Source organism: Sus scrofa, chromosome 2 (assembly GCF_000003025.6).
Source record: "Sus scrofa isolate TJ Tabasco breed Duroc chromosome 2, Sscrofa11.1, whole genome shotgun sequence".
NCBI lineage: Eukaryota > Metazoa > Chordata > Mammalia > Artiodactyla > Suidae > Sus > Sus scrofa.
The window spans coordinates 87672100-87698878 of record NC_010444.4 but is presented as its reverse complement, the minus strand read 5'-3'; the positions used below and the strand labels follow the sequence as shown (position 1 = coordinate 87698878).

General features: G+C 41.2%; 1 protein-coding gene across 2 annotated transcripts in view; it reads left to right on the top strand.

The window, feature by feature from the left end:
* Positions 1-26779, top strand: part of ARSB (arylsulfatase B) — a 164616-nt gene that overhangs the window by 80675 nt on the left and 57162 nt on the right. For both annotated transcript variants that reach the window (XM_021084478.1, XM_021084479.1), the window contains exons 5-6: positions 3995-4238; positions 19125-19195. In XM_021084478.1, coding sequence (XP_020940137.1) covers positions 3995-4238; positions 19125-19195 — 315 coding nt within the window. The remainder of the gene's footprint in view (positions 1-3994; positions 4239-19124; positions 19196-26779) is intronic.

The window sequence follows — 26779 nt, the reverse complement described above, 5'->3', positions numbered from 1 at the left end:
TCTGTAGGTCAGGAAATGAAACAAGAAAAATTTCTCTTGAAAATTAATTCCGAACAAGAACAAAAATTAACTTTTGCCCAAAAGAAGATTCGAAGAGAAAATGAAAAGAAACGCGTTTGAATTAGCGGTGGTTCCAGTTGAATTTTAATTTATGTCAGACCTAAGCAAGCAATAGAGGAAACCCCCTTTCTACCGTGTTTCACATGAGCTGATTTTATTCTTTTTTTTTTTTTTTTAATAAATTTGTGCCTCTTGACTTTTTTTCTTTTTTCTTTTTTGGCTGCGCAGTGGCATATGGAGTCCCCAGGCCAGGGATCAGATCCAAACCACAGTAATGCCGGATCCTTTAACCCACTGTGTTGGCCAGGGATTGAACCTACATCCTGGTGCTGCAGAGACGCTGCTGATGCCTGTGCACCACAGGTGGAACTCCTGATTTTATTCTTGCTGTTACTCTGGTCAGTTTTATGTCCAGCTCTGTAAAATACATGAGAGACTCTGTTAGAACTGATGGACAGCACCCTTTTTCTCAAAGGCCTAACTCTGGCTTTGTGGCTGATAAGGGGTGACCATTGGCCACGTGCCTCCTGGCCAGGTTCCTGGTGAGGCTGGATGGCCCTCTCCATGCAGCTGGATTCTGCAGTTGGCTCTGTGACTGGGGAGCCCAAGAGAATGAGTTGCAGGTGTGTCCGTTAACAGTGCTCTCTCCCCAAAGTGCTCCTTTAAAAATGGAGGAAGCCACAGTGATAACAGGTGATCATATCGCTTCTCATTGCTGCTGGGAAAAGCATCACAGGAGCTAAATGACAAAAGCAGCGACACTCACTGCATCGGCACCTCCCAAACGAGATGTGGAAACACCGTCCAGCTCCCACAGGAGCAGCAGTGGCCAAATTCTCCTGACAGCCCAGAGTAGTTTCCTTCCTGAGTCCTATCTCAAGGGCTGCTCCTAAAATCAGATTCCAGACCCAGCCCAGCCTTATCCCCAACACCTGGACTCTCGTTTCTGCCAGCATCATCATTCAGCATTTTCGTATTGAGCACTACCAACAGGTAGAACTGAAAGAGACATCATCTAATATTTCAAAGGAGTGTATCTGTTTAAAATGGAGACAACAGGCATCTCTCTTCTACAGACATGGAGCCATGGTCATTTATAGCAATCCAGAAAACAGAGGGGAATAATAGTGCTGTCTTAGCCATTCTTGACCTCACAGGGAGAGAGTGTAAACATTTCTTGCCAGTGTATTTTTGTCTCAAATGAATAGCACCTTCTTCTAAGTGTTGATACATTGGTTATTGGTGGCTGCTACTCACTGACAAGGAGCAGGGAGGAGTTTCCTTGCTCTAAAGCTGGTGCCCCCTGTTTTGAGCATGTGGGTCTGCTCATGTGAAAGAGAATGTTTAATAAACTGGCTGGGATGACTTTTGTCAAGAAGAGATTGACTTTTTAAGAAAAGGTTCTCGTATGTCTGATAGCAAATAATGAGATTGACTGTTGTCACCCAGCCATGTGTGGAGGAACTGTTACTTCCACCTAATGTAGCTCCAGACTCTTCTCTCTCCGTTTACAAAGCACAGAGAAGAACCCAAGACCCGGTGTGTTAAGGGGGTGATTAGAAGCCTCCTTGATAGTAGAGCCTTAAATTTCTGACCCCCCAGCAATAAAGGCTCCTCTAAAGGGAATTATTATCACCTTGAGATAATTGGCTTCCTGGTATATCATAGAAAGAGTGTACACTTGGCTGAGACAGACCCTGCTTATGTTTTTCATGGGGAAGTGAAGCTTTATGTGCCTGTAGATATGAACCCCAGTTGACACCTTGCCTTTCTCTGTTTTTTCTTTTAACTTTCTTTTCTGTTTTTTTGGGATTTTTTTGGGGGGGGCGTTGTTTGTTTTGTTTTGTTATTTTGCTTAGATGGAAGGGACATTAGGAACAGAACACGTTGGGGACAGAATGCGCCTGGGGAGTCACACAGACCTAGCTTTGCCACTCATTAGCTGTTTGGTCTTTGCAAATTCCTCTCCCTCTCTCCTCCTCACTTCCTCTCTCTCTTTTATGACAAAATAGTTACAATACTAGACGCTTTGTGTTGTAAACATTAGCTACCATTTATTCAGTCCTTAGGTTGTGCCAGGTCCCCAACCAAACAATCAGCATCGTAATACATGACTAAAATAAAAATCATTTAAAGGTAGGAATTATTATCTTTATATTAAAGGCGAGGAAACCAAGGCAGTGCAGTCCCCCCAGTCACACTGCTGAGGAGTAGCTGGCATCAAGCTCCAATGCCAGGTCTATCAGACTCCAGTTTCTGTGATACTGTGAAACTACAGCAGTGCCTGGTGCAGAGTAGGTACTTAGCAAATGTTGGTTCTCTTTGCGTCTCTGTACATCCTGTGACTTTGATAGAGATTGATTTCTATGTTCAATTTCTTTATACTTAACCATCTATAGAGCAGATCCATCATACTGCCCTCATGTGGTTCATTTGGATAATGGTGGCTTTTAGCAAGAATAGTATACATGCCAATAAGAGTTATTTGAAATTGTCTCTACAAATACATTATGATAGTACTTATATCTGGAATCTAATATACGGCACAAATGAACCTTTCCACAAAAACGAAACTCATGGACTTGGAGAACAGAGTTGTGGTTGCCAAGGGGAGGGGGAGGGAGTGGGATGGCCTGGGAGTCTGACGTTAATCGACGCAAACTGTTGCGTTTGGAGTGGATAAACAATGAGATCCTGCTGTATACCACAGGGAATTATATATAGTCAGTTGCGATGGAACATTATGGAGGATAATGTGAGAAAAAGAATGTATATGTGTATGTGTCACTCGGTCACTTTGTTGTATAGTAGAAATGGTCAGAATACTGTAAACCAACTATAATGGAAAAAATAAAAATCATTAAAAAAAAGAAAGTCTATTTTAAAAAAGTAAAAATTAAAAAAAAAAAAACTGTCTGTAAAATCACCTAAGTGTATAGCTACCTTTGGAGATAAGGTGGTTCTCCAACCTCAATATACACGAAATATCACTTTTTACTTTCTACAGTCCAACTCTGAGCTCCACCCAGTTGGTAAGATACTTAAGTCACTCCTGTAATGTGACTGGCTTCACCAATGTCTCCCATTCTCTTGGATGCCTTGGAAGAGAAACCTTCTCTTCCCCAGCACACAGCTCATGATGAAGCTCTGTCCTGACATCCTGTCAAGAAGGGAGGAATTTTTCTTGCAATAAATTTTTCCACCCAACCCTTCTGTATACAGAGACATTCAGCCCACTGGCAAAGCCTTCAACGTCCACACTTAAAAAAGTGTTCAGATCACCAGGGAGTTGAATGTCAATTCTGTTACCTGTTTAAAGGCTAGAAAACTTTTCCTGGAGGATAATAAAAAGGTTCGCTGTCCCCACTCATTCAGGATTCTAAGTTCCTAAGTGAAATTTGCTCGGAGGTGTGTTTTCATGTACAAGGAGGGGCTCCGCCTACCTGGATTCATTCTCCCGTGTTACACAAAGTTGCATGCATGCATTTGAATCATAGTTATTGGTCAACACAGGGTCTATCCCAGGCAGTTACCCTCATTTATTTTTCAGTGGCCCAGAAGATTCAAAGGTCTCGTGTAAGACATGTGCCATCCTGCACTCTGGTTCTATCTGTGTGATAGAGATGTTGTTGGGTAGGAAGAGGGTAGTTGGTATGGGAGAGGTGATAGAGGAATTTTCTGTTTTAGTTCTTTCTTTGGCCGCACTCACAGCACGTGAAAGTTTCCAGGCCAGGGATCGAACCCACTCATGCCACAGCAGTGACCTGAGCCACGGCAGCGACAACACCAGATCCTTAACCACTGGGCCACCAGGGAACTCCTCTTTTTTTAGTTCTTAAGCACCATTTAATAACAACACGCATGCAAATCTTCTGTTCTTAAATGTTTCTAGTAGTTACCCTTGTCCTCATGCCTCGACCTAATTGTGTTTCAGATAACGGAGGGCAGACTCTGGCAGGGGGCAATAACTGGCCCCTTCGAGGAAGAAAGTGGAGCCTGTGGGAAGGAGGCGTGCGAGGGGTGGGCTTTGTGGCCGGCCCCTTGCTAAAAAGGAAAGGCGTGAAGAACCGGGAGCTTATCCACATTTCCGACTGGCTGCCCACCCTGGTGAAGCTGGCCGGGGGCAGCACGCATGGCACCAAGCCTCTGGATGGCTTTGATGTGTGGAAAACCATCAGGTACCCACCCCCTTTCTCTTTTTTCCTCCTGGGACAACAGCTGTAAGAACAGCTTGACTCAATTGCAACTGATAGCTTTTGTAAGAAAACAGTAGTTCAGTTTACAGATAGATGATTTTTTTTTAAAGAAATGCCTTTAGAGGAGTTCCCATCATGGCGCAGTGGTTAACGAATCTGACTAGGAATCATGAGGTTGCGGGTTCGATCCCTGGCCATGCTCAGTGGGTTAAGGATCCAGCACTGCTGTGAGCTATGGTGTAGGTTGCAGACGTGGCTCAGATCCCCCATAGCTATGGCTCTGGCAGAGGCCAGTGGCTACAGCTCCGATTCGACCCCTAGCCTGGGAACCTCCATATGCTCCTGGGAGGTTCAAAGAAATAGCAAAAAGACAAAAAAAAAAAAAAAAAAAAAAAAAGAAATGCCTTTAGAAATACTGTATTCATATATATATGTAATATGATTAGATATACACATCTACATAAAATATATACACACCTATAAGTATATATGTATATGTGTGTATATATTTATTTATTGAGTAGTTCTGGATTTGAGATTTTATAGGAAAAGCAAGATCGTCACCAATGGTTCACTCTCTGTGGGAGATCTTGAAAGTGGAGCCCCTGAGCTAAGAAGGAGGCTAGAGTACTGTTTGCTTCCTCTCTGGGGGTCATGGGACCTGCCCTGTTGCCTGCTAGGAGAATGGAGGACCCAACAGGGGGAAAGAGGTGGCATTGGAGTGAGGGAGCAGCTTTATATATTTTTATGCGTACATATCTAAGTGAACACCTACTGTGTAACCAGCCCTGTTGTAGCTAGATGTGGAGGTAATAGGAATGAACAAGACAGGCAAGATCCTGGCTCTCATGGAGCATATATTCTCGTTGGGGGAGGGGAAAGGGAGGGGGAGAATCAACATGTAAACCCACAAATAAGTTGGTGACTTCCCGTAATGAGAAGCACAGTAAAGGCAGTAAAACAGTGTGTTGTGATACAGAGAGCTGGGGGATGCGAAGGAGCTATGATCTGGGGAGCACGTCGCAGACTCAACTTTGAAAACGGTGACCACCCCTTCCTGTTTAGCCACCACAGTGTAGGATGATGGCCCCCAAAGTAGGGAGAGGGCGCAGGAAGAAACCTTTAAAACTTGTATTTGTAGGTAATTTTATCTCATCCTTTTAAAGTATGTTTTATAAGATACATCACATATTAGTAGATTAGTATATATATTCAGCGGATAAATAAATATATGTATACATGGACTGGAGATGTTTTTACTGATGGAGTGACAGTTGTCTGGTGTGATAGTTTTCCACCTCTATTGAGCATTAGAGCAAAGCCTAGTGCCTACTGACTGGTCCTTTCATGCCAGGGGAAAAACGACCTCCTCTGTCTCCATTTTGGATTTTCTTCTTCGTTATAAATGGTTGGAAATTAAATAATTGAGCTAGAGAATGACCGTTTTTATTTATTTTTTTCTCTTTTTTGTCCAGAAAGTCTTTTTCTCAGCTTGAAATGTGCTAAATATTTGCCTATATTTTCTAAGTGTTGTGGTTTGATTCTCTTCCACATAATTCTCGAACTGTTGTAAGATGATTTTGTGTGTTACCTGAAGTCAACCTCTAAATCAGAGGAGCAGGGTTTTTTCCCAGGTGTTTGAATTATAAACCTCTTTGAGACTCTGAAAACTATGAAGTTAACAGAAAAAAAGTACAAGCATGCATAAAAATTTAGATAGAATTCATTTTTATGATATTACATATTGATTACACACATTCTTTTCTACGTAAACACAGAAAACTGTGACTGTCCTTGAAAACCTCTGCCTCTCTCACTCATTTTTTTAATTAAAGTATTCTTTCCTTTTCTATTTGAAAAAAAAAAACAAAAAAGTCTAATTTCTGCCCAAAGCTTGATCAAGGATTTCAAGACTTTCCTCTGGAAATCCAGCAAATTTCTGTTTGATACGTGAAGTACTCTCATTCTGCTCCCATGTCTTTTTTTTTTTTTTTTTTTTTTACATGTATACGTTCTTTTCTCTCACATTACATGTTCCATCATACGTGACTAGACAGAGTTCCCAGTGCTACACAGCAGGATCCCATTGCTAGTCCATCCCGAAGGCAACATTCTGCATCTATTTACCCAAAGCTCCCAGTCCCTCCCACTCCCTCCCCTTCCCTCTTGACAACCACAAATCTATTCTCCATGTCCATGATTTTCTTTTCTGTGGAAAGGTTCCTTTGTGCCAAGATTCAAGATATAAATTATATCATGTGGTATTTATCTTTCTCTTTCTGACTACTTCACTCAGGATGAGAATCTCTAGTTCTATCCATGTTGCTGCAAATGGTATTATTTTGTTCTTTTTTATGGCTGAGTAGTATTCCATGGTGTATATATACCACATCTTCCTAATCCAATCATCTGTGAGTGGACATTTGGGTTGATTCCATGTCTTGGCTATTGTGAATAGTGCTGCAATGAACATGCGGGTATATGCGTCTTTTTTAAGGAGGGTTTTGTCCAGATAGATGCCCAAGAGTGGGATTGCTGGGTCATAGGGTAGTTCTATGTATAGATTTCTAAGGTACCTCCATACTGTTCTCCATAGTGGTTGTACCAGCTTACACTCCCACCAACAGTGCAGGAGGGTTCCCTTTTCTCCACACCCCCTCCAGCATTTGCTATTTGTGAACTTATTAATGATGGCCATTCTGACTGGTGTGAGATGGTATCTCATGGTAGTTTTGATTTGCATTTCTCTAATAATCAGTGATGTTGAGCATTGTTTCAAGAGCTTGTTGTTCCCACTTCTTGATAAAAGGTCTGGAAAACATCAGTTCAACCCCTGCCCCGATGAAGTTGATACTTCCCACAGCATTAGGCAAGTACCTAATTCAGTGATGGTGACAGGACAGACAGCTGGCATGCATGCCTGCTGATGCAGAAGGCAACCAGTCACAATGACGTCAGGAGCTTCTTTTCCAAAGCAGCAAAAACAAATGGACAGCCAAATGTCAGAGAGATGTGCAGTCTGTGCCCAGAGCTCTGGGACTTTTTTCCAGTAAGATATTTACTTGGAAATACCATTTTCAAGATGATTGTAGTTTTTGAACATTTCAAAAGAGTCTGATGAAAGAGGAATGCCAGTAATGGGAGTAACAGAGTCGGCTGTGCTAAGAGCATCCAACGTTTCACTAGTTGCACAGTTACCAGTTACTCTTAGATCTGCTTCAAAATATTTTATTTTGGAAGAAAGGATCCTTCTGGGGTGGGTGACATTCTCTGCAATAGGGGTTCCTTGACCGCTCCCATTTTTCATCCGTGGCAAGACAGAATGCATGTTTGTCATCCCTAGGAAATATGGCTTCTCCAAGTTCTTTTCAATTCTGTATGGTTTCTCTGCTTTTCAACTTGATAAGCAGCCTAGAGATTGTTTCAAGACATTTCAAAGGGTTCATACACTGTAATTTTTAAAAACTTACTTTATATTCATTAACCTTGTATAAACAAAAGCAGAACTCCTAATCATATCCATTCCCATTTCTAATAATGGGAAACTCTTCTAGGTGTTGTAACAGGACAGTAGTGGCAAGCAAATTTTACTTGATGATGTGAAATATTTTAAAACTTTAATATGAATGTCTGAAGACTTTCCCTACCTAGGGATTCAGTTTCAAGAGGAAAGTTGAGGAAAGATAAGTTATTTTCCACCCCATTTCTACAGATACCATGAAGCCCAATGATGTATAAAGCTGAATGAGCCGAAGGTTAATTCAAGATCCTCTGAACCAAAATGATGCTTTATTTCAAATATTACCAAGACAATCCAGACTGATTTTTGAGTAATTATTATTGAATAATAATTTCATTATTATTATTATGGAATAGTTCCTTTTTCACTGATTTACAGAACCACTTTATGTTCTAAGTTCTAATTTATTAGTGCTATGATCTGGCTTGAGGCTCTCCACTGACCTAGCTGTCCCATGTTAGCTCCTCACTGTTGTCATCTGTAATCTGTTGCAAATATACCTGTCAGAGTATATTTTAATACCTGGTAGAAACAGCTAACCACCTCCCCATTATATAGCCTTTAACAAAATTTTCATGACAAGTTTGATTTTTAAACTTTTTTCTGATGGACTCTAGAATTATTTTCTTAAATTGAGAAAAGCTTCTTATGGATTGAATGAAATTAAACCTGAAAATTAAAAACTTGGGAAAAATGGATATCTTCTCACCGGGATGCTTAAAGTTGCCCTCTGCTTACTGATGCTCTTTTTGTTTTTGTTTTTTAATTATTTTTTCTCTATATATTTCATTTTGGATAGATTCTATTGCTAGGCCTTCAAATTTGTTAATTTTTTCTCAGTTCGTAATCTTCCTTCCAGTGGACTTCCTTATTTAAGAAATGAGAGCCAAGGGAGACCATTTTTAGATTTTAAAAGGAACCTCCGTACTGCACCGTTTTACATTCCCACCAACAGTATAGGAGGGTTCCCTTTTCTCCATACCTTTTAATATTTATTATTTGTCGACTTTTTGATGATGACCAGTGTGAGGTGTGCCTCACTGTGGTTTTAATTTGCATTTCTCTAATAAGTAGCAGTGCTAAACATCTTTTCATGTACCTTTTGGCCATGGTATGTTGTCTTTGGAGAAATGTTTATTTAGGTCTTTTGCCCACTTTTTGATTGGGTTGTTTGTTTTTCTGATATTGAGTTGTATGAGCTATTTGTATATTTTGGAGATTAACCCCTTGTCAGTTGCATTGTTTGCAAATATTTTCTCCCATTTTGTAGATTATCTTTTTTGTTTCATTGATGATTTCCTTTCCTGTTTGATTAGATCTTAGGCGTTTATTTTTGCTTTTGTTTATTTTGTTTCGGGAGACAGATCTAAGAAAATATTGCTTCGTTTTATGTTCAAGAATGTTTTTGCCTCCATCCAGTATGTTTTTCATCTCACACTTTGTGGATTTTCCCCAGTGTAAGTCCAATTTGAAGTCTTTTATATTGTTTTTATGTAAAACTTTCTGAACATACTGAATATAATTTAATAACTTTCAATGTCCTCTCCTAATTCCAAAAGCTGTGTCTGTTCTGGGTTGGTTGTGGTTAAATGGTTACCTCATTATGGGTCATGTTTCCCTGACTTTTACTCTTTGATCTGATGCCAGACATTGTACATTTTACCTTCTTGGATATTTGTTTATTGTTATGACTCTTCTTGCATTATTCTGAGATGCAGTTAAATTACTTGAAAACAGTTTGATCCTTCTGGGTATTGCATTTATGATTTATTAGGCAGGTCCAGAGCAGTAACCAGTCTAGGGCTAACTATTCTTCACTACTAAGCCAAAACCTCCCTAGTAATCTACCAAGTGAGTTATAAGTTTTTCCAGTCTGGCTGATGGGAACAGATGCTATTATTCCCAGCCCCATGTGAATGTTGGGCACTGGTCCCTTTAATCCTTTCAGATGGTTCTTTATCTAGTTATGAGTAGTTCCCTCAAGTACATCTGATTAGTGCTCAGCTAAATATTCCTAGGGGAACCTCTGAAAATCTCCAGGGTTCTCTTTCTGTGCAGCGTTCTCTTCTCTGACACGATGTCTTATCAGCTCTAGCTTCCTTGGTCTCCCTTGGCTCTCATTTCTTATATAAGGAAGTCCACTGGGCTATGCCTTGCTTCCCCATTCCTGCACCAGGGCTTGGAATCCTATCATTCTCAAGGTAGTCTGTTCGAGCAATGATAAGACTCACCTCTTTCATTTCCTGTCACTTGCGATCACTGTCCTTTGCCTGATATGTCATCTTTTGAAAACTGTTGTTTCATATCTTCTGTCTGTTTTTCTTTAGGTTGTTGGAGTTAGGATGGTAAGTCCCATCTGCTTCTTACTCCATCTTGGCTATAAGCAGAGGTACCCAAAGAAAATTTTACTGTGCCTTTGCTTTTCTGATCATATTTTCCCATTTATTTCCTAGTTTCAAGTGTTTTTAATTCAGTCTCGGATCATAGACCAAGCTTTATGAAATATAACATTGTAAATCTTATAAGTCTTCTTTTTTCGGAAGGCATATTAACATTTATTTAACTAATATTTAATAATTGACATTGCATTGTTCTCAGTTCCCTACAATTTCAACTAATAAGGCATTAAACATACTTTACACAAATCCTAGCAAGTGAATTAAATGCATGTTTTAATTATGTTGTTGCAGCATAGGTGACCTACAATACACTGTATATATTGCAAGTGTACAATTTGCTAAGTTTTGATTTTTGCATACAATCATGAAACCATTGCTGCCATCAAAATAAGCATGTCCATCACCTACAAAAAGTTTCCTTCCCTCTCTCTTACCCATCATCGTTGGTTCTCTATCCACAGGCAACGAGGACCTACTTTCTATCAATATAGTTGTTTGCATTTTCTAGAATTTTATATAAACTGGGTCATACAAAATATACCCTTTGGTCTGGCTTCATTTACTCAGCATAATTATTTTGAGCTTTATCAAATTGTTGTGTGTGAGTCTTCTTTTCAAAAGAGTTTTCTTCTTGCATTCAACTTTGTAATCACATACAGAGAAATTACGCATAGATCTATATATTAATTACTTTTCGTATTACCACCACTTCTTAATTTTCCTATCCTCAGTTCCTAATTTTATTATTATTTATTATTTTTTTAGGGCCACACACACGGCATGTGGAAGTTCCCAGGCTAGGTGTCCAATGGGAGCTGCACTTGCCGGCCTATGTCACAGCCACAGCAACATCAGATCCAGGCCACATCTGGGACCTACACCACAGCTCATGGCAATGCTGGATCCTTCGCCCACTGAGCAAGGCCAGGGGTCAAACCCACATCCTCATGGATACTAGTTGGGTTCATTACTGCTGAGCTACAATGAGAACTCCCCTAATTGTAGTTCATCTTTTGATCAGTTGGTTTAATGTTGTAAAGTGACTTGCAGTAGATGTACATACATGGTAAGGTTTTTTTAAAAAAATCTTCACATTTGGATAAATATTTTTGTTTTCAAACATAAATAATAATTTGACAAAGAATTATTATTAAATCTTTTCTCCTTAAGATCCCATAGGCATTGCTTTATTGCCTTTTGGTAAGTACCATTACAGCAACGTGTACCAAGTTTACCTGCAGACATAGAGAAATCCGAGATTACAGTCTTGGTATCTGACAAGGTAGAATTTATGTCAAAATTATTGTTGAACAGTGGGAAAATAAATAAAAAAAAAAGAAAAAAAATTATTGCTGAGTTTAAGGGTGGAAGTGGTGCAGATGGTGGTGTTTGATTCACGTGTTTAGAAGTGTGTTGTTTAATTTCCAAATATTTCAGGTTTTCTCCAGTTAGAATATTAATTTCCATTTTAATGCTATTGTCAGAGGACATACTTTTTATTATTTCAGTCACTTGAGACTTGAGACTTGGCCCTACTTTCTTGGAGTCTATGCTGCTGTGTGGTCTTGAAAAGAACGTGTATCTTACAGTTGTTAGCTATAATATTATGTTTTTCTTTGTGCTCCAATCATTAGTGGGTGAGTTTATATATGTTGCTATAACTATAAAATTTTTTATTCTTAGCTTTGCCATGTTATTTTATGTTATATTTATTTTTGTCTTTGATCTTTTGTTAGTTCTTTTAATATTTAAGTGATGTATAGTTTATTCTAGTGTCACCATTTTACTAATATATAATTCCTTTATTTCCTTTTGAGATTCTACTATATGGTTTGTCAGCTTTAAATGCCATCCTCAACTCCCACTCATTACCTATAAGGAAATCAACAGCTTGTTCAGCTTTACTCTTTCTCTTGCCTTTCTCTTTCAGTTTTATTTCTAATTGCATTATTTCTACTTCATCAGAGCATATACTATATAATGCTTTCTCCTACCCTTGTCCACAGTTCTGTTTTTGTTTTAAATCTACGATAATATATTCTGCACTCACCACTTGTTCATTTCTAGAGTGTTTTCCGTTATCTACTGGTTGGAAGAAATCATTCTTTAATAGATTTCTCAAGATTCTTTGAATTTTTACCTGTATATTAAAACCTTTCCTACGGCCTTGATAGTAGCAAAGCGGTTCAGCTGATATAAAATCCTTATCTCATACTTTTCTTAAGTTTTTTGAAAATGCGACCCCACTCTACTTGTTTCACATGTTGCTGCTGATTCATTTATTTATTTATTTATTTATTTATTTTTAAACTTTTTTTAGGGCTGTACTTGCGGCATATGGAGGTTCCCAGGCTAGGGGTCGAATCAGAGCTGTAGCTGCCGACCTTCACCACAGCCACAGCAGTGCTGGATCCGAGTAGCATCTTTGACCTACACCACAGCTCATGGCAATGCCGGATCCTCAACCCACTGAGCGAGGCCAGGGATCGAACCCGCATCCTCATGGATACTAGTTGGGTTCATTAACTGCTGAACCACGATGCAAACTCCACTGTTGATAAATTTAATGTCACCCTGATCTTATTTCGTTCGGAAGTGACCTGGTCCTTTTGCCTGGAGGTCCAGAAGATTTTTATTATTACTACTATTATTATTTAAAGTCTAAGGCATTTACTAGGTATGAGTCAAATGTGACCATACAAGGTCAGTTTCCCAGATGCACAGTGGGGTTATTTCCAGCTGTTCATCCAGGTCTTTTATTTCAAAGTTTACTTGAATCCAGGTCTTTTATTTCAGAGTTTACAGCTTTACATTTATCTCCTATTGTTTTGCATTTCTCTGGGACTCCAATTATAGATATTATAGAATCTGGTTTATATACATTTGTTCTGTAAGTTTCTTTTCTGATCCTTTTTTCTTCTTTTTTTCCCCTTACTTTGAATTAATTAACCTCTCTCTTTTCATTTTTATTCTCTATATTCTTTCATATACTTTTAAACCCTTCATGTTTGAGATTTTGATTTTTCTTTCAGTTTCTTCCCTTAGTTTGGCATCTGAGTTTTTCAATGTTTAATTCCTTTTCTTTCCTTCATATAGGCAATGCTGATTTGATTATATTTAATTCCTGTTGAGATATTATATAAATGTTTTCTTCTGCTTTGTGGTTTTTCTTTTACATAGTGGGAGAATATTTTCATTTGCCAAAATTTTGAATTCTCCTCTGCTATTATTTATTTATTTTTTTTAGCTTCTATGGGAACTTTGTTTAGATGTTGAGCCCTTTTTGTCATTATTGTTTTTGTTTACGTATGTTAGCTTTTCCTGGACCTGCAATAGCAGGTGATCTGTTGGGGTGTGATTTAGATAGTTTATTTCTTAGTTCAAGGGCCCCTTCTTCTATTGCTCCACTGAAGTGCAGTTTCTGTAATAAATGCTGCCCCTTTCTTTCTGGTCTGCCTTCTTGTGATTCTGTAAGAAATATTATGTTGTTTCACTGGGATCATAACCTTTTACCTTTTTCTCTTTTCCCTTACCATCCACCTTCCAAAAGACCCGTTCTTCAATTGCTTCTCTCAGAATTGCCACCTGCCTGTGACTGCCATTCTGATTCTGTGCATTTTCCAAGCCACTTCCTTGTGATTCCCCAGTAGCCAGTCCTCTGGTCCACCTGGTACCAGGCAGACCTTTGGTCCCTCGGGTGGGGGGGACCCCTCTCTTTCTGGGTTTATTTTATCACATATGATCTGAGTCTCTTCCCCTCTTGTACCCCGTGCCCAGTTTAGCATGATCCCAGCCTGCCTCTTTCCCAGGGTGGGCACCAGCCCTGACCCTTCAGGTCTTAGATGGTTATTTCCTCATGTCCCTCCAGGTTTAAATATGTTCTGTCTTCTGCTTATGTTGTAGGCTTGGGCATTGAGTGATTTTACTTGCTTTCCTTTTGACTATGTTTTTAAGGCAAAATGTGTGGAAAGATCCAGATGTAGATGGCCACCAATAACAGAAATCTGGACAGTCACATGTCCTTAGGCTCTTTCTCCATTGTAGAAAACAAACAGCATTAGAACCTGGAAATGAAGCATTAGAAAAAGGGCTTATGAAATAAAAATGATGGTGAACACCACCCAGTAGTCCTGCATTCAAAGACTATGTAGTCTTTGAATATGTAGCCATTGCGGTCAAGTGAAAGCAAACTGTTGAAGAAGTGGTGGGCTTTTTGATTCTCTACTTCACCCTTTTTGACAAAAGTGCTTCTACCCTACGTGCAGAGTTACGTAGTGCTCTGAGGGTTATCTCAGATGTTTTCTGTTTGGCTCCATCACATTCTAGGAGGCGATCTAGCTGCCTCATTTCTTCTGTTTCCTCTTGGGTTGGTCTGGTGTTTGCTGCCTGGAGAGGCCAAGAGAGGGAAGAAACTGGCCATGAGGGAGGAAAGGCGTGATGGGCTAGCTCTGAAGACAGCTGATGGGAGATGACTGTCCCTTTTTGCTTTAGCTTGGCCCCTGAGTTCTATAGCTAGAGGGTAGACCAAGTGAATCCATCTTTTTCTGTTTTCTTTGGGGATCAGGTTTGGATTCTTATGGGAGAATCCAAGAATATGTTGTTAATCGCTTCAGCATTGGCATTAGTGAAAATGCCCTCAGGACTTTGGCATCTGGTCTTCTCTTCAGTTTCCAACAGTCTTGCCAGTTTTCATCTTTCTGTAATTCTTCATGGGTATTATAATGGAAATTGGAAAAAAGGCGTATTAGGTTCTGCTCATTTGCCCTGATGCTAACCCAGAAGTCCTACCAATTATTTTTCAGTAATGACTGGGGAACGATTATAATAAAAGTGTGATTCAGTTATTCTTAATATGACTGCATATTTCTTAAGCCTGCTTTAGAAATTTAATGATTCCTTAGTAAAAAGGTACATGAAAATTTTTTCTCCTCATCTGTAGTTCGACATCAGATGAATTTAAGTTATGTATTTCCTCACCAAATTTAGTCAAAGTTTTATAATGTCCATGGCTAAACTCTTTATTCATGGTAATGTTTGCATGTTAAAATGGCTTTTAAGGGAGCGTGGAATTTACACAAACCCACATCGCCCTCACCCACATAACAAAGAAAATAAGTCCTGCAAGGAATTTTGCTAGTATGTTGGTTGAAAATGCAAACTCTGTGGGTAGATCTGGTTCATATTCCATCTCTTCCATTTATTATTTGTGTAATCTTGGGCAAGTTACTTAATATTTCTTAGTATCAGTTTCCCCACGTGTAAAATGTGACATTAGTGGTGCCTCCCTCATAGGCACTTTTGTGAGGAGGCAGAATATGCATGGAACACTTAGCATAGCACCCGGAACACAGTGATAATTCAGTACCTTGAGGTGAAGATGATGCAGATGATTTCGGATGCTGACAAAAGGCGAACAGGTTGGAGGTTACTCTGTGGGTGTTTCTTGACTTTTTTAATCAGTAATATTTTTTTTGAAAATTTCATCAAAGGAAATATTGCCGTGGCTATTTCTATTTCTAAAAATTTGATACTGCCTTCCAGGGTGTGTCTTTTTTATGACAGATGGTCAGCAGCTAGTGGTAACAGAAGTATGGAATATAATAGCACTTCATTTATTTATGGGAAATGTTTTACTGCCCCACCCTTTAACCAGTTGGAAAATGAAAGTCAAAAACTGGAAACTCTATCTATAAATGGACAGTGCTGTGATCTCAGTGTCTGAAACTGTAGACTTTTAGAAAATATTTATAGCATGTTGGAAGCTAGTTACTGATCAGTGCATCCTTGCCCTCTTTTCAAAACACGAATCCAGAAAACATGAAATTGGGGTGAATTAAAATTGAATACTGGAAAGTCTTCAGGAACAGTTAAGTATATACCATTTTATGTACGTCTTTAAGAGGAGAGGATGGAGAAAAATGACTAATTCTCTCGTTAATAGAGATATTCGAAGTGAGTAGGGGTAGCTGTTAAGGGAGCCTTAAGCATCAGCTGGATAAATGGAAACATAATACATTCAAAAGGACACTGAGACCATGTCCACGTTTGAGGAGACAATTTAGCATAGTGCTTAGGAGTGGGGAATTTGGGAGTTTGCCTGAGTTCCAAACCCAATTCTATCAGCTGCTCAACCACGTGATCCTGTAAGTCACTTAACTGCTCTGTGCCAAGGTTGTATCTACATCGTCATGTCAAGGATTAAATGGTATAGTACACACACAGCATTGGAAATGATATGTGGCATAGATCAGATACTCTATAAATTCTAGCTACTATTATTCAGACTAGCTTGGTCAAAACAAATAACCTCCCCCAAACAACTGCAGTTTGGTTGTTATGAAAGTGCATGAAACATGCCTGTGTCACAGGTTTAGAGGTAGGTCTCTGCATAAAGTGGTCAGTGAGACATGTTGCAGTTCTTTTTCCTTACCTAATTCTTGGTGCAGGAAGCAAGAGTCTCTGAACAGTCCCCTAGGTGCCTACTTGAAAGAAGCTGATTGGGGGCTGTGCTTCATTCGTATCAGCTTAGAGCCCAAACGTTTGCCCTACTAAAAACATCCACTGCCTTGCAGGATAAAACCAGGGCCTTTCAGGCACTTGTGTGATCATTGAAAAGTCATTTTCTATGAACATCACCAATCATTATTCAGAGATTTAAATTTTACAAATGGAGTCAAGAGTCTAATGAAGATACTGTTGCTCAAAAAGCTAAACTATACCATAGGCTGGATTCAAAAACATAGGGGAAATTCCTAAACAGCAGATTGTAATATATCTTTTTAGATATAGCTCGTGAGTGGACTGTGTGCCTTGGCTACATTTAACATGGATGCTTTTCTAAAAAGAGACCCTCACATGGAAGAGAATATAATAATATGTCTTAGAAAATAAAGTTCCAGCTACACCAGTGTATTTCATAAGAGGAACTCTTGCCAGCAAGAGGGATGGATTGGAATATTAATGATCCATTGTATCTGTATATTGCTTTTGTATCTGTATCTAGGTTAGTGTCTTGTATCTGTGCTTATAGTCTTTCCACCTTTAGAGTCAGGATCCAAATTTTGCAACAAAAGGCGTTGTCACTGTTTTTAAGCTACCAGCTTATTGAGCACTTGCTATAGCCCAAGCCCTTTAAATGTCTCCCCATTTAATTCACATAACAACCCGTGTGTAGGTTCTTTTATCCATCTTCTGCTAGTGAGGAAAAAAAAAAAAAAAAAAACAAGGCTCAAGTTTATATAACTTTGTAGAGTTGAGATGTAGACTCTGAAAGGCTGTGCTCTTAAAGACAGGGCAGGGAACCACCTCACACCGGGCAGAATGGCCATCATTAACAAGTCAGCAAATAGCAAATGCTAGAGAGGTTGTGGAGAAACGGGACCCCTCTTTCCCTGTTGGTGGGAATGCTGCCCCTGTGTATTTCCCTCCTACTCTCTAGTTAGGGTGTTGTATGGAGCCAAGAGAAATAGGGAAACCCTATAGAATACTATAGCTAAATATGTTCAATTTAAAGGACTGTTACTTTTTCTGAGATTCTATTTGTCCTATCTGTATTTTATAAAATAACGGTGATGGTTATTGAAAGATTTTGGTTTTTTTGTTTGGGTTTTTTTTTTTTTCTGATTTTTGGGTTTGTTTGTTTGGTTTGGTTTTGTGTGTGTGTGTGTGGTCGCATCTGTGGCATACAGAAGTTCCTGGACTAGGAATTGGAGCTATAGCTGAGGCCAGTGCCATAATCATGGCAACAGCAGATCCAGGTCACATCTGCAGCCTACACCACAGCTTGCTGCAATGCCAGATCCTCAACCCACGGAGTGAGGCCAGGGATGGAACTTGCATCTTTGCAGTTACTGTGTCAGATTCTCAGCCTAAGAGCCACGATGAGAACTCCTAGATTCTAACTAATGAATTTATTTTAACATTTCCTTACTTGGCAAATACAACATTGCCAATCACAAACCAGACCTTTTGAAAATTTACCAGTCCTGGAACTCCCAAGCTACTGCTGTAGATAAATAGCTGTGAGTTTGGAGTATGGACATTGCGTTGCTTAAAAATGTGTCACCTTGGTTACCTCAGGGGCCTTATTGATTATTCAGATGTGGACAAACCCTGTGGTGTTAACAGTACTTTGCAACTTTTTATTGGATTATCAAGTAGTCTTGAAATGTTGACTAACAACTGAAATTTTGTGTAACAACTTCTTCCATCAGGCTGAGTCTGTACTAGCAACATGATCTGGTGCTTCACGCACACCCCACATACATCCAGTGGTGTTTATGCTCCCCAATTTTTTAAGAACACCCACAACCCAATATGCGGCCAAGAACTTAAGCTGTGCCTTTCTCATTTGTAGCGTGAAGGGGGTGGACTCAATGCTCTCCAAGTTTCTTTTTGACACCCATGTGGGGTGTGATCGTATTTGCACGTACGGTTTTTAAAAAATCTTAAAGAGGTTTAACTATTGCACATGTGTTTATATTCCATATAAGCTCTATGTTGTAAATTTAGATATAAAAGACACATTTTTCTCATGTGGGCTGTTATAAAATTTGCGACATGGGTGCTGCCATTGTGGTAGATACTGTTCAATTCCCTCTGAGTGTTCAGTATGAAGTCTACCCTGGATGGCTTGAGTTCCCATTACACCGCCCTAATGAATGACCATGTTTAAGTACAGCCACATTATTTATCACAAAGGGTCATAAGACTCATTTCTAAAAAGTTGTCATGTGCTTGATGACACTGAAGTTGTTATGTCAACCTGGTCATGGTGATAACGTAGACAAGTGATGACTACCCGAAATGCACCAACCACGGGCTTTGGAGACCTCTGAATTCATGACCAAGTTGTTATTTCCTGTTAAATCCGAGGAAAGGAAGTATTAAAATCATTCAAACCCATTTGAGAGAGGAAATTAACATTTTCTTAAAAAAATTCTTTTCTAGTGAAGGAAGCCCGTCCCCCAGAATGGAGCTGCTGCACAATATCGACCCAAACTTTGTAGATGTTTCACCATGTGAGTACCCGGTTTATTGCTACTAATTTAAATCTCTTTCTTTTACTCACAAAGACAGTTTTATTACCTACTCTGTCTCCAGCTCAACTTTCTCATCTTCCACTTGAGTTCGCTCTAAAGGTAAACGGTTCTTCATGGCCCCTGCTGTGCCGGTCTCACTGTAGCTTTGGTGTCACAAAGGGTACATGGCACCTGCTAGCAATATGACCTTATGAACCATCTCCCTCCCTATGCCTCAGTTTTCCCATCTCTTAAAGGAGTACCCATGGGATCTCAGAGCCTCCTTCTTATGTAAATGTCATGTTGTGGTTGCCTTGTTCTTAATGAGAGTGTCAGAGCCTCCTTCCTTCCAAAAAACCCAAGGTCAAATAACCCACCACATTATCCAGTCAGGCTCATGAGATGCTACCTAGATCTGCTCGGTCTTAGAAACCCATGACTTCCCTGGCAATCCTGAAACTTAAATTGGTTCCGCCTATTGCCTAAATGAACCCACAGGGGACCCTACCCGTTCCTGCAAGGAAAGAGGCCACCTGAGGCTCTCTCACATCCCGGCAGGTGGTAATAGTTCCATGTAACTAGTGGAGTTCCTGCTGTGGAGTTCCTGCTGTGGCTCAGTGGGTTAATGATCCAGCGTTGTCTCTGCAGTGGTGTGGGTTCGAACCCCAGCCCGGAGCTGTGGATTAAAGATCCAGGGTTGCTCAGGTTTCAGCTGAGGCTCAGATTTGATCCCTGGTGGGAACTTCCATATGCTGGGAGTGTGGCCAAAAGAGAAAAAAAAAATTTAAAAAAAATTCCATGCTAGTGGCCCTGATGCTCCTGCATTGTGATTTTGGGCCTGGAAAGCCTTAACTACGAAGACCTTTGCCCTGGTTCCATCGTAATACCTCATGATGAGACTTTGCAGAAAATAGTGCCTCACACTCCCTTCATTCACTTGGGTGCTCACATCCCTTTCTTTTTACTTTTATTTTTATTTTTTGTTTGTCTTTTTGTCTTTTTAGGGCCACACCTGTGGCATATGGAGATTCCCAGGCTAGGGGTCTAATCGGAGCTGCTGCCGCTGGCCTATGCCACAGCCACAGCAATGCCAGATCTGAGCCGCATCTGCGACCTACATCAGAGCTCATGGCAACACCGGATCCCTAACCTACTGAGTGAGGCCAGGGATTGAACCTACAACCTCACGGATACTAGTCAGATTCATTTCTGCTGCACCATGACAGGAACTCCACATCCCCCTCTTTCTAGACCTATTGCTACCCCATCATTCAGGCTGTCCTGACTCTCCTGTCCTCTCCATTCTGTGCTACAGCCAGCCTTAAGATTTCCCTGCCCTGAGAATCACCCACAGTAGTTCTGAGAGTGTCATCAGGCCGTCGAGGCCCAGCTCCCCTCACCAGCCCCACTCCAGGCCCTCCCTGCCATGTTCTTGCCATCCTAGACACTTGCGGTTTCTCAGCATGCAGATCTTCCTACTTCAGCCTTGAATGTGCTTTTCCCTCTTCCTAAAACACCTTTCCCTGCCTCTCCACAGTTTTTCCTTACCTCTTAAAACCCAGCCCAAATGTACCATCTCCAGATGCTCTCCAGGAGCCCCAGAAGAAGCCGGCGCTCCTTCCTCTGTGCACCCCTTTGTACGTAGCTCTGTATAGCAGTCACCAAATTCTTCTGCATGTGCCCGCATTTCCCAGTGAGCCACGAGCACCTGGAAATCAGGGTCTATGTCCTTTTTATCTTTACATCCTCATAAGTTAACACAAGTGCCTGGCCCTTGGCAAGTACTTGGTGATGATTACGTGATGACTGAGTGGGCAGTTGGAGGAGAGGTGGGATGGAATAAAGACCACATAGAATTATTGCAAAGGAAAGTGCCCCGAGATAGGCAGGAACGGCTACAGGATGGAGAGACTTCTGTGTCTGTTGGAGAAAACACATGTCACGAGAGAAGCAGAGGTAGGCAGTACTATGTCCAGTATGAAAGCCTTGTGTGATGACTGAGCCCTTGAAGTGTGGCTAATTGCGGACTGAAATGTGCTGGAAGTGTAGAATACACATCGGATTTTTGAAGACTTAGTTTGAAACATATAAAACATACATATATTTATTACTTGTTGACATGGCAGTGCTTTGGATGTGTTGAGTTTAAATGCATTGATCTTAATTTCATCTGTTGCTTTTTCCTTCTTTAATGTGCTTAATAGAAAAATTTGCATTGCACGTCTCTTGCATGTAAAGGAGTTGTTCTAGAAATTGCTAGGGAAACACGTGATCAGCTGTGTTAGAGTAGCGCAGACTTGTGATGAGTTACTGTGGAGCTACATCCATGGTGTAAACTTTTCTCTCCCCGGCACACCTAGGGATGGACACATTCCAGTGTGTAACTGGCTCACTAGAGCAGTGATTTCCTAACCAGTCATATGAGAATCTCTCGGGGTGGCCAAAAGGGAATAGAGGGGTGGCAGGAATGATTTTTAGAACTACTGAGTGATTTGGAGTTCCCATTGTGGCTCACCAGAAATGAATATGACTAGTAACTTTGAGATGCCAGTTTGATCCCTGGCCTCACTCCGTGGGTTAAGGATCTTGTGCTGCCGTGAGCTGTGGTGAAGGTCACAGTTGTGGCTCAGATCTGGTATTGCTATGGCTGTGATGTAGGTGGGGTGGCTACAGTTCCAGTTGACTCCTAACCTGGGAACCTCCATATGGCACCAGTGCAGCCCTAAAAAGCCAAAAAAACCAACCAACCAAACAAACAAAAAAACCCCCCAACTTATGAGCAATTTAATGCACTGCAAAAACCAGTATAACATCCAGGGAAATGCTGAATATGCTGCCCACGTTATAATGGTTATAAGCTGTCCTCACCCACTAAGCGCCATCTAGAAATGAAAAGCCTCTAGCCCCCCGTCACTCACTAAGCTGCATCAGAAACGGGAGCTTGAGAACTGTCTTCCTCTGTGACCCGGTTACGGTGCTGCTTGCTGTGAGGCTCTTAGTATAACCGGCTGTGATTTCTGCTGTCTTTCCTAAAGTGCTTCTAGCACAATAACAGCACAGGCAAAAGGTTTCCATGGCCACATATGCTTGGTAGGTTGTGGCTTGGACACTTAGAGAAAAATATTTCCAGAAGACTGGTGTACACACACACACACACACACACACACACGCCCCAGAGGTTGTAGGATCTCCCGTAGACCAGGAGATTCTACTAAAGAGTGAGGAGGTCTCAAAGCACCATAGATCATATCCATTAGGAGGGCTACAGGAAGGAGGGAAGGAAGGAAAGGAAAAGAACAACTATTATGAGCATGTGAAATGACTGGAACCCTTCGGCCCTGCTGATGGGATGTAAGATGGTGCAGCTGCCATGGAAACCAGTATGGAAGCTCCTCAAAACCATTAAAAATAGAATTATCAGGAGTTCCTGTTGTGGTGCAGTGGAAACAATTCTGACTAGGAACCACGGGGTTGTGTGTTCAAGCCCTGGCCTCTCGGCAGGTTGGTGATCCAGCATTGCCATGAGCTGTGGTGTAGGTCCCAGAGGCAGCTCGCATCTGGCGTTGCTGTGACTGTGGCGTAGGCCAGCGGCTACAGCTCCAATTGGACCCTTAGCCTGGGAACCTCCATATGCTGCAGGTGCGGCCCTAAAAAAATCAAAAAAATAAAAATAAATAAAATAAAAAATAGAATTATCATATGATCTGGCAGTTCCATACCTGGATATATACCCAAAAGAATCAAAAGCAGAAACCTGAGCTGCATTATTCACAATAGCCAAAAGAGGGAAACCACCTCAATGTCCATTGACAGGGGCCTGGATAAACAAAATGTGGTACACACAGATGATGGAATATTACTCAGCCTTAAAAAGAAAGGAAATTCTGAAATATGCTGCAACATGGATACACTTTGAGGACAATGTGGTAAATGAAATAAGCCAATCACACAAAAAAAGGCAAATAGTATCTGATTCTGCTTACATGAGGTACCTAGAAGAGTCAAAATCATCGACAGAAAGTACAGAACAGGGATTGGATGGAAAGGGGAATGGGAGTTATAGCTTTTTCATAATGGGTATAGATTCAGTTTTATAAGATGGAAGTGTTCTAAGGATGGATGGTGGGGATGGTAGCACAACGAGGTGAATGTGTTTAGTTAGTGTCACTGAACCGAACACTTAAAAATGGTTAAGAGGAGTTCCCGCTGTGGCTCAGCAGGTTAAGAACCCAGCAAGTATCCATGAGGATCTGAGTTCAATCTCTGGCTTTGCTCAGTGGGTTAAGGATCTGGCATTGCTGCAAGTTGCAGTGTAGGTCACAAACATAGCTTGGATCCCATGCAGCTGTGGTAGTGGCATCGGCTTGCAGCTGCAGCTTGTACTCAGCCCCTGGCCCAGAGTGTCCATGTGTCACAGGTGTGGATGTAAAAAGAAAACAAAATGCTTACAATGGTAAATTTTATGTCATGGTGATTTTATTACAATTTAAAAATTTTAAAATAAAATGTACGACTCCCCAAAAAAGCATAGAAACTGCATGAAGATAGGATCTATAACTTTTTCATTTACTGCCATATTCCCAGTGCATAGCCCAAGGCCTATCATCACATTAAGTTCTCAATAAATCTTTGTTAACAAAAGATGACTAGATCAACAGGTTAAAGTCTTTCTTTTACTGTCTCTTAGCCTTTCTTGAACTTAAAAGTGCCTCCAGATGGGAATCCACACTCTCCTTTGAAACCCTAAGCTTGCGTCCTACATTTTGTTCCTAAAAAAAGAAAACAACAACAACAACAACAAAAAACCCAAAAACTTAGTGGTCACAAGCTATGTTCTATTTTAATTAACATTATCACACACAGATGTTTGAAACTACTTACCCAGCATATAAATGTCATCCTCACTCTTCCCTTAATTGAAAATATCAGCCAAGAGATGATGTGGCATTTTCCCTGCCCTCTTTATTCCTTTCCTCCAGACCTTCTTGATAGACAAATACATATTTATAAATATGTCTCAGGCTGGTCTCAGCTCAGCCCAACTTCCCCTCTGAGTCTAAGGCACTGCTGCTTCTTGCTGTTCTCTCTCTGTGCTGTTCCCATTCCTGCCTCCCTGGAAAGTTCCCTGTCATTGTTTCATTGGTCACTGGTCCTCTCAGTGCCCCAAATCTGGCTCTACTTTTATCTACCCACCCTCCTGGCTCCCATGACCCATGTCACATGTGTGGTGTGCTTTCCTATGTGTGGGGTTTTTTCGTGGTTTTTTTTTTTTTTTTGCTTTTTAGGGCTGTACCCGAGGCATATGGAGGTTCCCAGGCTAGGGGTCCAATCGGAGCTGTAGCCACTGGCCTACACTACAGCCACAGCAACTCGGGATCTGAGCCGCGTCTTCAACCTACACCACAGCTCATGGCAACGCCAGATCCTTAACCCACTGAGCAAGGGCAGGGATCGAACCCTCAACTTCATGGTTGCTAGTCTGGTTCGCTAACCACTGAACCATGACGGAAACTCCGTTTTTTAAGTTTTGTTAAAGTATAGTTGATTTACAAGGCTGTGATCATTTCTGATTTCTGCTGTATATATTTTTTCTTTTTTTAAAGTTTTATTGAATCATAGTTGATTTATAAGGTAACTCCTCTTCACCATTTTTAAGTGTACAGTTCAGATCATTTCTGCTGTATAGGTGTCCTGTGAGGGAACTTTTTATTCCTCCTCAGAGGCTTTGTTCTGAGGTGACTTTGGAGGGACATGTTTGGGTCTCTGTTCAGATAGTACCTTTTTCTCTTCCCTCCTTTCTAAGAACCTAAGAATTGTTTATTCTACACCCCCACCCACCCACTTAATGTCTTTCGAGTGTTTCTTTCTAGCAGGCTGACCTGGCTTCAGTGTCTTTCTCCAGCAGTAGAGGGTGGGGTGTGGAGGAAACCTGTGAGAAAGCCTGAGGGACCAGAATAATATCCTTTTTTTTTTTTTTTTTTTTTTTTTTGTCTTTTGTTTTTTTAGGGCCGTACCCGCGGCATATGGAGGTTCCCAGGCTCAGGATCTAATCAAAGCTACAGCTTCGGGCCTGTGCCACAGCCACAGCAACTCGGGATCCGAGCCATGTCTGTGACCTACACCACAGCTCACGGTAACGCCGGATCCTTAACCCACTGAGCGAGGCCAGGGATCGAACCCGCAACCTCATGGTTCCTAGTCAGATTCATTTCCGCTGCACCATGACAGGAACACCATATCCTTTTAAGTTGATTAATGGGAAAGGCTAAAAACATCCAAAGTGGTGGGAGCCTGTCATGATGCCAGCCAGTTGGGCTCTGAGGTCCTACAGGTATGAATTCCGCTCTACCCGGATCGGAGGTGCTCCAGCTGCAAACTCAGTGGTTCCCCTCAGTTCTAGTCAGCCTGCCTCACACCTGGAGGAGAAGTGATTTCAAGAGCCTTAGTTTGCCTTTGAGAAAATGAATCCACCCACCTCACAGGCTTGACCTGGGCTCTTCTGAGGTCAAGACGCTACTCTGTCTGCGACCACGACTCACCTTGCAAGTTGGACGTGGTATTCTGTGAATTGTTAGAATTCTCACATACCTGGTATGTAGATACTTGACACATATGCATGCACATGAGCGCTCAGACTCTGCTGGTAGAAGCTTGATTATAGATGAAGGGCCCTGACAGATGTTAGCTTTTTCCACACCAAAGGCCACGTCTTCAAAGTGATACCATACAGCTTTGTTACTCTTGCATTGAAAGGGCCTCTTCTCTTTAAAGGTTATAATGGGATGTTATTTCTGTTCATGATTACAGGGTGAAAAAAAAGTCTTTGCTCCCACCCCCACCAACACACACGCATTTTCTGTGGTAAAATTGCCAGAGCTGTGCTCGAGCTCCAAGAGTTGTCTGGGTTTGCCTGCCTGGAGCTGCTCCCTGTTTCCTCTTTAGAGCAAACTCAGATCCCTTCCCTGACCTCAGCTGGCCACTCCTGAGGTGATTTATTCTAGATACGGCCTGTCCTCGACGTGCTAGGTGCAGGTGTTGGTACTGGCGATCATTTCGCTTTTAGGCTTTGTTGTAAGAGGACGCAGACAGAGGCCCTCACTTTCCTGCTTGACCGCTGTCAGTGGTTCCCAGCAGCCCAAAGACACACGCGGAATATAAGTCTGCCTCCTCCAACCTCCGTCATTCCACTGAAACTGCCCCTCAGCACCATTGCAGCACCTCCCCACCTTGCTTTGCTTCTCTGACTCTTTTTTTTTTTTTCTTTTTAGGGCTGCACCCACAGCATATGGAGGTTCCCAGGCGTCGCACATAAAACACCATCTACTGACTTCAGGGGTCTCTTTACTTTCTGTTCTATGCTGGCTTTGCTGGAAAGATCTCACCATCTCACTCAAATCACAGCATGTTCCTGGAGAATGACGCATTTATTTATTTATTTATTTATTTATTTGTAATTTTTTTGTCTTTTTGCCTTTTCTAGGGCGGCTCCCTCGGCATATGGAGGTTCCCAGGGTAGGGGTCCAATCGGAGCTGTAGCCACCGGCCTACACCAGAGCCACAGCAACTCGGGATCCGAGCCGCGTC